This window comes from Canis lupus, chromosome 16 (genome assembly GCF_048164855.1).
Source record: "Canis lupus baileyi chromosome 16, mCanLup2.hap1, whole genome shotgun sequence".
In the NCBI taxonomy this organism is placed as follows: domain Eukaryota; kingdom Metazoa; phylum Chordata; class Mammalia; order Carnivora; family Canidae; genus Canis; species Canis lupus.
The window spans coordinates 56,263,782-56,274,496 of NC_132853.1; the positions used below are offsets into that span (position 1 = coordinate 56,263,782).

The 10,715-nt window shown below is 43.0% G+C and overlaps 1 protein-coding gene across 21 annotated transcripts in view; it reads left to right on the forward strand.

Annotated features, from left to right (window-relative positions):
* The first annotated feature begins 4,177 nt into the window (after positions 1-4,177).
* The window catches only part of UNK (unk zinc finger), a 33,581-nt gene continuing 27,043 nt past the window's right edge, over positions 4,178-10,715 (forward strand). For 2 of the 21 annotated variants that reach the window (XM_072781584.1, XM_072781588.1), the window contains exon 1: positions 4,180-4,355. In XM_072781584.1, the coding sequence (XP_072637685.1) occupies positions 4,252-4,355 (104 nt within the window). In that variant the 5' untranslated portion in view covers positions 4,180-4,251. Of the gene's footprint in view, positions 4,356-4,483; positions 5,299-5,397; positions 5,884-8,079; positions 8,335-8,614; positions 8,780-8,903; positions 9,007-9,730; positions 9,825-10,572; positions 10,689-10,715 lie in introns of those variants that run through there. The other 19 variants (XM_072781592.1, XM_072781590.1, XM_072781591.1 and 16 more) reach the window with 19 other exon arrangements.

Genomic DNA, 10,715 nt, shown 5'->3' on the forward strand with positions numbered 1-10,715 from the left:
CCCCGCTCCCGGATTGGTGGGCATCTAGGCCGCTGATTGGCTGTTAAAGTGGCCTGATGATTGGATGAATGCAAAGAGGAATGGACGAATCAGCGATTAGCACGAAGCGGCTCTTCTGATTGGATAAAATGAAGCTATGTTTGGATCCTTCCCTTGGTTCCAAAGCTCTACAATAGAAAGTCAATGCAAATGAATTACATAGGTCTTTATCAGCACTTCAGGGGCCGGACGGGCAGGAGCCTACCCAAATTCGCATCTCGCTGATAAAATGCAGGAGAGGTTCCTTCAAGGAAATTCTTGTAAATATTTTCCAATGTAGAATAAAATGAGTGCCATGTGATTATTTACTTTCACATTTTGATGGTTATGTACATGGTGTAAAAGAGAATTTGAATTCATCAAATCATATTACACCACCAAGTATTTTACATATCAAGCATACACATTTTAACCAAAAATCAGTTCTTTTGTATGCTAGTGTAGGTAGGAGTAAATATTAGATACAAGGAAAAAAATGTCAATAACTGATTTTGTAAGTACTGTTTTGTACGTTCTTAGGCTATCACAAAATACTTTGTGATTTCAATAGCTGAAACAACCTACTAAGCAACATATTTTTAAATTATGTAATTCAACTGAATGAAATGATTACAGCCAGAATGGAAATAGTGCTAGGATAGCGTTTGCACGTCCGTAAAGAATAATCGAAAGAAAACTAAATTAAATACAAGCCCTTGTATTTAATGATGTATTCTAGTAGGTATTATTTCTAAGAAACATGACAAATATATAAAAATGGTAATCCCTACCTTTGCCTAAATAAATGTCTTTGATGGATTGTAATGTTCAGTTCTCTTGATGACACAGGTATATAAAATACCAAAGCAGGCTTAAGTTTAAGACCAACCAAACAAAGCTCAGAAAATTGAAATAGAGCTTTGGGTATTTTACTCTGTAGTTCCTACTCTGGGTTTGCTGAATTTTTTTCCCCCACTGAATATTTTAAATTATCAAAATTAAGAAGTAGCAAAACCATGTACGGGTAGATTTTAACTCAGATAATTATGACATACAAATACAAATACCTCAGAAATTGTAACCTGTAAATTACCTCAGTTGTAACATCGAAGGGCTGCTCTCAGTATCAATAGGGAGGGGGAAAATGTACAATATGAAACAGCTGCTATGACAAAAATGTCTTTGACTTTATCTCCAGCATCAAAATTCCTCTCATTTCAGCCCTCTCAACCTTTTTTTTTTTTTTTAAGATTTTATTTTATTTATTCACGAGAGACACAGAGCGAGAGCGAAAGGCAGAGACACAGGTAGAGGAGAAGCAGGCCCCATGCAGAGAGCCCGAGGTGGGACTGGATCCTGGGTCTCCAGGATCACGCCCCGGGCTGCAGGCGGAGCCAAACCGCTGCGCCACTGGGGCTGCCCCCAGCCCTCTCAACCTTAACAGGGCACAATTTGTATTTAATTATCAGACATCTAAACTTTTTTTTTTTTTTCAGACATCTAAACTTTTATGTAGGGATCCCTGGGTGGCGCAGCGGTTTGGCGCCTGCCTTTGGCCCAAGGCGCGATCCTGGAGACCTGGGATCGAATCCCACATCGGGCTCCCGGTGCATGGAGCCTGCTTCTCCCTCTGCCTGTGTCTCTGCCTCTCTCTCTCTCTGTGACTATCATAAATAAATAAAAAATTAAAAAATATATATATAAATATATAAACTTTTATGTGATAATTACTTTCTGCTTTCTGCCCAAAGTTTACAGAAGGGTAAAAATTAAGTTTTCTGTTTCATTCATGTGAGGCTGAGAAACCAAGATGGAGGCTCTTGCCCTGTCCTCAGAACCTGTGTAAAGCTAAGGATCAGGGCACTGGTTAGATCCCACACAAAAGGCTCTCAAATGTTCTGAGATGTAACCAGAAAAACACCCTGTTAACATTTTTTTTTTTTTAGATTTTATTTATTTATTCATGATAGTCACAGAGAGAGAGAGAGAGAGGCAGAGACACAGGCAGAGGGAGAAGCAGGCTCCATGCACCGGGAGCCCGATGTGGGATTCGATCCCGGGTCTCCAGGATCGCGCCCTGGGCCAAAGGCAGGCGCCAAACCGCTGCACCACCCAGGGATCCCCTTGTTAACGTTTTTTGACTGCCCAGATGGCCTGGAAAAGGAATGGGTTCCTAAGTTAACAACCCCTTTGTGTTCCAACGATTTTCTAAAAGATCTGGAAACCTGTCTGTCCCAAGCCTCCAGAGGACAGACGCTCCAGTTTTGTTTTCCTTTTTGCAGTTTGGCTAATTACTAGAGGAGAACTAAATGCTCCAGGAGAAACTAGGTATAGATTTAGACTTAAAGGGCAATTAATGGGAATAGTTTGTTCTTCCTACTGGGCAGTCAGGCCCGTTTTTCTTTTTCCTAAGTTGGTGCAGGAGAGGAAAAGCAACCAGGAAATGGGAAAGAACTAAAAATGTTTATACAATCAAAACAATGTAGAATGTGATGCAGCATGTAGACTGCTGTCCTAGTTCCTGTTCTGCCATGGGCTTGCTGAGTAACTCCTGCAAGTTACTTCTCTGAGTTTCAGTTTCTTCTTTTGTAAATTAAACAGTTTGGATGATATCATCTTCCAATTTTACCAGTACACACTCCTTCTTGAAGCTTATGGTATACACTTATTCAAAGCCTAGTGCTAGGAGCTGTATTTCTTCATTCAAATTACACTTGGTTATTTCAGGCATAACATATAAATCAATTACTTGGATTTAATAACAGGGTTAAAGCAAATACACTACAACTTTTATTTGTCCTTTTGGAATGTTTCATCTTCACATGCCCCTAGTGGTTAAACAATTGATTTGGCCTGTTAAGGAAATACCAGTTTCTCAACTTTGTAAGGCTGACAACTTGGCTTCTGATGTGAGGTTACTCGAACTAAATAAAATGTCATTCTTAAACACTAACAATTTTCCACTCACTTCTCCTTCCTTCATCCCTGAGGTTACTGGGAATGTTTTTCATTAACTTGACAATCATTAGTTAACCCATCTAATCAAATACGAATCAGTCTTAAAAACAATGGACTTAAATAGGTTCATTATGGAAAACGAAATTCAATGACAAATATCCATATGTTTATGAAGACCTTTGTAAAGCTCACAGGACCAAACGCCTAGATCTCGGAGAGAGAGAGTGTGTGTGTGTGTGTGTGTGTGTGTGTGTGAGGGGGTTGGATAATTGAACCAAAACCACAGAATGGAGCACTTGGCCCCTTTAGTGGGAAGCGGGGTTGGAAAACACAGAAAAGCTGGCGTCCAGAGCAGGCAACTGCGTTGGATTTTAAGTTGCATCCCTTACCCAAACCCATGCTCTGCCTCTCGACGCCGTGCGACGCTTCTCCACACCCCTGCGACTTGCCAGTGTATCTGAGACTATTCTAGACAAAGATTAAGTTCGTCCTTGGCCCCTAACGTGCTGGAAACAAGTCGGTCAGGCCAGGTGTCGAGTTGGGAAGCGGCCCAAGTTGTGGAGCTCTGGGTGTCAGGGCTGGTGAAGGTTATGGGGCGCCTCGGCAAAGACGCGGGAACAGAGTGTTGCCTCGTGTGGCTCTACTTTAGCGAAGATTCCTCGAGCTGACTTCTAGGAGGCGGACACTCCTCCATGCCTCCCCACTTAGCCTGGCCGCAGGCATGGACTGCAGGTGCCCGCAGCACAAAGGCCCAGAGCTAAGAACGGACAATGCAGATTCTGAAGCACTGCTGGGACCCGCATCAGAACTCAACCCAAGGTCTACCAAGTCTGGTGGCGAGATAATTACTGCACTGTTGGTGGTGACATTACACTTGGAATGTTTCACAGAAGTCCTTAGGGCCTCTCTGGTTCTGGGCCTCTTCCACTCCAGAGGCTCCAGTTTCAAGGAAAGCTCCCCTACGAAACTGGAAACTCACTGGTAAGAAGAAGAAACGCGGCGGGACTGCAATCCCCACAAGCCGTGGCGGGACCTCAGCATCCGGGACACCGACTGCAAGGATCCCTGGGTATTGTGGTCCATTCCTTTGGCAGCAACCCTCTGCCGACGGTAAAATTCCAGCCGAACCGAGGACCACAACTCCCAGCAACCCTTGCTGCCGTGCGGGGGGTCTTCACGTTCTCGTGGCGCGGCGCAGGCGCACTCGGTCCTCGGCGCGGACCGCGCAGACTGAATAATAAAAGGGGAGCGGCGAAGAGGCAGGAAGACAGGACCATGTCGAAGGGCCCCGGGCCCGGCGGCTCCGCAGCTTCCTCGGCGCCCCCGGCCGCTACCGCTCAGGTGCTGCAGGCACAGCCCGAGAAACCGCAGCACTACACGTACGTAGAGCCCCCCCCCGCCGCGCGCGCACGCCTGACGTCAGCGGCCAGCGTGAGTCACGCGCGCAGGGAGAGCGCGAGGCGGCCTCTCCCTCCCCCCTTCCTCCTCCGGCCCGGCCCAGACCGGTTCCAACCTGCTGGGGCCGGTCCCAACTGCCTCCCAACTGCCACCAACCCCTGGCCGGGCCGTGGGGCGGGAAAGCCGGGCCCGGCCGCTGAGTGGGGAAGGCGGGAGCGCGAGCGTGCGGAGAGCGCACATCTCCGGCCAGGCCTGTGAGGCCTAACTGTTCCTCAGACCGTGAAAACCACAGTATCAGGCCCTGGCGGGGCGATAAGCGGCCCCGGCGTACAGCCGGGATGAGTGCCTCGGGGGCCTGCCCTCGAGCCGCTGCGAGTGACGAGCGGCGCGAGGTCCTGTCAGGCGCCCCGCGCTCCGCGCCCGGGAGCCCTTTTGTGTCCCCGAAGCCCCGTATGTCGGTGGAGGCCCCCTCTAGCTGGGAACTTGCTGGGACAGCGGACCCGGCCTGAGTCGGGGACCCCGAGGGCGATGGGGTCCGCGGGGGTCCCGTAGACGGAAACGCCCTCCCCGGGACTCCGCGCGCGTCGGAGTGCGGGTCCCCGGCGCCGCCGCCTCGTGTTCTCTGGAGGCGCGTTAAGGGACCACCTAGCGCTGGGGCCCTGCGGGGGGGCGGCAGGCTGCAGAGGCTTGCCCTCCTCCTCAGCAGTGTTGGTCCCCGTCCCGCCCCCGCCCCCCACGCTCTTGGAGCGCCTCCCGTGCGCTTGGGGCTCCCAGGTGCTGTGCGTGTTTAGAAGGAACCCCAGGTGGACCTGAGGCTTGCCACCCGGTGCTGCCGCCCGGTGAGCCGAGAGCAGGAAGCCTCCTCTGGTGGAGTAGAAGGAACTAAAACTAGACAGGAGGAGCTCCCGGTTGTCACTCACCGAAGTAAGCCCCGTTGGGAAGCTGTTCTGGGATTGGGGGACACGGCTTTTAGGAAGCGCATTGGTTTCTTTGTGAGAGTCCCTGCCATTGGTTGAAGGAAGTTGAAGCTTTTTTTTCCTGGGCTACAGCCTGACTCGTGTTAACTATTCCTCTTCTATTGTGGCCACTGCTTTGCGGGTCCTTTTCTCACTGAAGGTCTTTCTGCCATCCTTCCCTCGGTTGTGGTGAAATGATCTCACCTCAGAGGATACTGTGAGGAGTCCCGTCAGTTGCACGATGTGGGGAAGCAGCAGTATGGTTTTGATGGGAAAGTCTGCCAACTGCCCGTAATTGGGACTTCTTTATAATCTCTGGTTGCTCAGATCATATTTTTCACAGTGAGATACGTAGAACACTTTGGCTCATGTGTCAGCAACCTCTGTATGTCGTGCTGTCATCGAGTAGACTGTGGAATCTGTATGAGAAGGGTTTTCTTGCCATTTCGAACTGACAGATGAAGCAAGTCGACATCCATGTAAATGTTAACATCTGAGTTTTTGTGCTGTTGATGCTCATTTGTTCAAAATCTGTCTTTCCATTGCTTGTGGGGTAAGTGCAGAGTAATCAGTCTTGGCTCTGGAGGTGGCTTAGTAATCAACAGAAGTAGATGGAATGAATGCCCAAGCTTGATTGGGTGATTGGAGGTTGTAGGTGTTCCCATCTTTTTATTTCCTGTTAAGTGTTCATTTGCGTATATGTTTATGTTTTTATCCAAAAATCAGAGATAGGCATCCGTTATCTTCCTTGGTAGATTTATGGGCATTCAGAAGCTGTCATGTTTTTGGGAAACTTTATTCCCTTGTCATCCCTGCTCTTAGGAACAGGGAGTTTGAAGATACAGATGATGGCACCTGTATACTTAATGGCACTTTTTTTTTTTTTTTTTTTTAAGGTGAACCCATTTGTTACCCTTGGGGGTTAGACCACAGGAATATTTTTATTTTGATTTTAATATTTACTTTAAAATTTTGAGCTGGCTAGCATTTTTAAAAATTCTCCCTTCTGAACTTCCAGAATTTGTACCCGTCTGAATATGGCTTTATATTTTGCATTGATCCCATTGTGAAATACAGATATAGACCCCCCTTTTTTTTAATGTCTGTATTTTTTTACCTGTTAATATTATTTTTTTTACTTTTTAAGACTTGTACATAAATCACACTTTGTGTATTTTTGGGGCCTGATATTATTTGAGATTATGAGATATGCAGTAATCTTTGCCATAATCCAAAAATCTGTTAAAATTGAGTGCCACTCGGGGCACCTGGCTGGCTCAGTCAGAAGAACATCTGACTCTTGATCTTGAGGTTATGAGTTTGAGCCCCACGTATGCTGTAGAGATTACTTAAACAGGAATTTTTAAAATTGGGTGGCACTCATCATAATGGCAGACAATCCACCAAAAACAAATAATTGCCTTTCCATAAGCTTGCCTTCTTGCCCCACAAATAAAGTCCTAGAGTTTGAGCTCTTTTTTTTCTTAAACCAAGAGGATTATTCATAACATAGCTTGAAGGATAACTTTTTTTTCTAAACTCATGAATAATCTTGCTTTAAGAAAAACTTTGAAATAATCCTTTCAGCAAATTGGTGTAGTAGACACTTGTGCTAGACCTGAGGAATCCCAACTGTTTAGAAAATGGCTATATTCAAATTTCCTCTGTTGTTCAGCTCCAAGTATTTGATTAGCATGTAGTAAAATGATAATATGCATGTATCAGTCCTCCTTCAGTACAAGAACCACCTGACATCTTGCTAGGTAATTTGTCCTTTTATTTGACAAAGATGGAAATTAATCCACTTGTAAGTCCATCCACTTATAAGTCTATCTTATATATCGTATTAGAAGAGTTTTAGAAAAACAGACTTAACAGGAAATTTTGGAGTAATTACATTCAAAAATGTATGTACGAATTTAGCCGATTGGACTTTTTACTATATAACAATTATTTTGTTAAAAATATATGGTTGAAAGGTCACCAAAAAAACCTAGTTTCTGCCTCATTATTTTGATCCTATAAGAGGATGTAAGCCTTAAAGACGTCAGATCATTTTTGGATTCCTTCACCTGCAGTTGATTCTCAGACTTCTTAATGCTCTTGAGGTAAAGGAAAATGAATTCCAGTTTAGTGAAGGTTTTTTGGAGTTTTCTGGCCACTGGGTGATTTCTTATGGGTAGACAGAGAATAAATGTTTTATAGCGTCATCTAGCCAAGTGTCATTTTTTAAAATTTAGGTCTGTTCCCTGGGCTTCTCTAAACAGGGATATTGTAGCAATTCTTCCATAGGCAACTATTTGGAGGCAAGTTTGTTAATTTGTACATTGTATAAATGTCATGAACTTTACTTGATTGCATCTGACTGTGTTTTGGAAAATTCAGGAAATGAAACTGTATTTAAGTCATTATTGCAAATTGCAATAAAATTGTAAATACGTTACCAGAGTACAACTTGTTGCACAACAGAAGTCACTGGAAGTGTTGCTAAGCAACCTCAACAAGCATGAGTTAAATTACCAATAAATATTTCTAGATCTTGTTTACTTGTTTATCAAGTAGAACTAATTTCTTACAGCACAAAAATTAAGAGCTCGTGGTCTTCAGTCAAGCCCACAAAATCCCCATTAATAATTAAGTGCCCATGCTAAAGGTAGAGTCAAGCATAGCACCTAGTTGATATTTGCTATGAAAGTAATGATTAAAGTGAAGATTTGCTTAATGGTTAAGTTTTTTTGTTTTAATCCAGCTATGTTAGATACTAAAGAAGGCTTCCCCACAATCCATTTGCATCTGCTTTGACTGGTGGTTTCTATCAACCTACAAAGACTGACTTATTGGTGAGGGCAGCTGGACAACTCTGAGAGCAACTTAGAGAAATCCATCTTGGGCACACTCTATAAAGGAGCTCCTTCTCTGGAAATAGCACCCCAGATAAGTGCACAAAAGCAAGACACCCTCGTGGACCTACTTCCTCCCGCTTTCAACACCCTGATGCCTGAAGGTGAGGTCTCCTTCCTGTGTGTCTTAGAAGCCATGAGCTCACTTAGGTAATGAGAGCCCTGCAGCAGCCTGAGCACTACACATCTGCAGGCTTTCCTGCCAGACCTTTGCTTAAAGGTTATTTTTCTTGTTAGGAGAGGGTCTAGGTCACAAGAATGATAAAAGTTACATTACTTTAAATACTGGACTGGTGTAGGGATTGTTTTCCCAAATGGGGCAATATTTACTTAATGATTAAGTTTTTCATTTTGTTGTTGTTGTTGTTTTTTTTTTTAATCCAGCTATGCTTGATACTAAAGGAGGTTTTCCCACATTTGCATCTTCTATATTTTGAAATTGCAACTATGGAAAGTTATGGCTAATCCTAGTAGATTGTCTTCCCTTCTTTTAACATCTTGGATGAATTTGGGGCACACTAATGTGTTAAGTGAAGATGGATATTGAATGTAAGTTTCTCTGCCATTCTTAGCCAATATAAAAAAATTACATTAGTGTAATTGCTAAAATGTCAAGAATTTGGATTCAGTATCCTTCTGGACAATGTAGCTTTCTTGTTTTCTTACCATATAGATACTGTGTAGATTCACCCCAGCCAGCCATCTTAAAATACCTGCATGGGCCACAGAGATATCTGCGGAGAAAGTATGGGTAAAATCAGTGCATATGATAATAGGTATGGGGTTTCTTTTTGGGGTGATGGAAATGTTCTGGAATTAGATAGTGGTGATAATTCTACAACATGGTGAATATACTAAGAACCACTGAGACGTACACTTTAAAATGGTGAAATTTTTATGTTGTGTAAATTACATCTTGATTATTTTTTTAAAAGCATTAAAAAAATCAGTGTATAACAGTCTATCAGACTCATGTGGCCTTTCAGGGATTGGCAGCATCATTTGGTTATGGGAAAGCCTACAGTTTGTGAAAAGCTCATTGGTGCCGCTTTTCTAGCCTTCTCAATGGCTTGGTCCCTGTGTATCCATTCTAGGTGAATTCCCCCATGTTCTAGGTCTGTGGAGATGCTTTTGAGATAAGAACTGAATACTCAGCAAGTTTGAGATTCCCTAGTTGTTGGTAGTTGTACTTCAAATAGTCTCTGAATTGACAGCCATTATAAGGAACAAGCACATTTTTTCCCAGTGCCTTTGTAAAATTGAATTGAGCTTCCTAGGGTGGGTGGGGGATAGAGGGTTGCTGTTCTGCTGAAATGTAATGAATCCCATTCTCAGTTATTTTATGGTGGTTTTAATGTTCACATTGGCATTTCTTTAAGGACAGGCCATGTGTTTTAGGCATTTTAAATTATATCAATGGCTATAATATTTTAGTACAAGTAATCACAAATTTATTTCTCTATACAATCCCTCAACTTTCACCCCTTTTTTCTTTGCCAGTGTGTAGAATTTGACAGCAGTATCAAGAGCTGATGAGGAAGAGAAGATGGAAAGGAGTCTAGCGACTTAAAAATCTCATAGCGTTCTCTGTGAGGTGACCTTTTTCCTGTTGGGGGCTCAACTTATTTAGGAGATAAAGAAGATATTCAGGCCTGTGATAGTGTCATTATGTCATATCTGAGCTTATTGAAATGTTTCATCCCTTATATAACAGTTTGCTTTTTGTGTTAAGTCGACTCATTTGTTTCCTACTAGTATTTGAAACACATGTGGCCACAGTAAGTCTTGACAAATTGACTTCTTAGGAGGAGGGGAACGGCCCATGTACCCACTTTCCTGTGAAATTTTAGCCTTGTCACAAAACTACCCCCATTGAGGAGAGGTAGTTATGTTTAGGAAAGAAGAGGTTGGGAAAAACCTTTGGCCTGGTGTTTTGAGACTTAACAGTTTAAATATAGTTTTTATATGTAAGTTTTTATTAATTCTGGTAAGAACATTATATTTTTGACATTTACTGCTTAGAGGTGCCAAGTATTTGGTAGCCCACCACATTAGGATTTGTGTAAATCAATCTATCCATACATAACATAAATTAGAAGCCCATACTTGTATTTTTTATTTTAAAAAACTCCAAAACTTAAATTTTATAATTGAACTAAGAGTATTTCATAATGAATATTAAATTTTCAGTAAAGCATGTTAAAGTTAACATTTCTGTTTTTTGTTTTTAGTAACTCATTTTGTGGTTAATTATGGCCTGTTAAAAACTCCCTGACATATCTTGAACAGCTTTTAGAGAGTCACTTATGCTTATTTGCTATTCCTCTTGTTTTTCTTTTTAGCTCAATTAAGAAAAGCATAGTTAACAGTCAGCATGATGTTTAAGAGTACTGACTCCAGGGCCAGACTGATTGAGTTTGAAGCCCAGCTCTGCCACTTACTAGCTGTGGGACCTTAGGCAAGTGACTTTACTCTTTGTATGTCA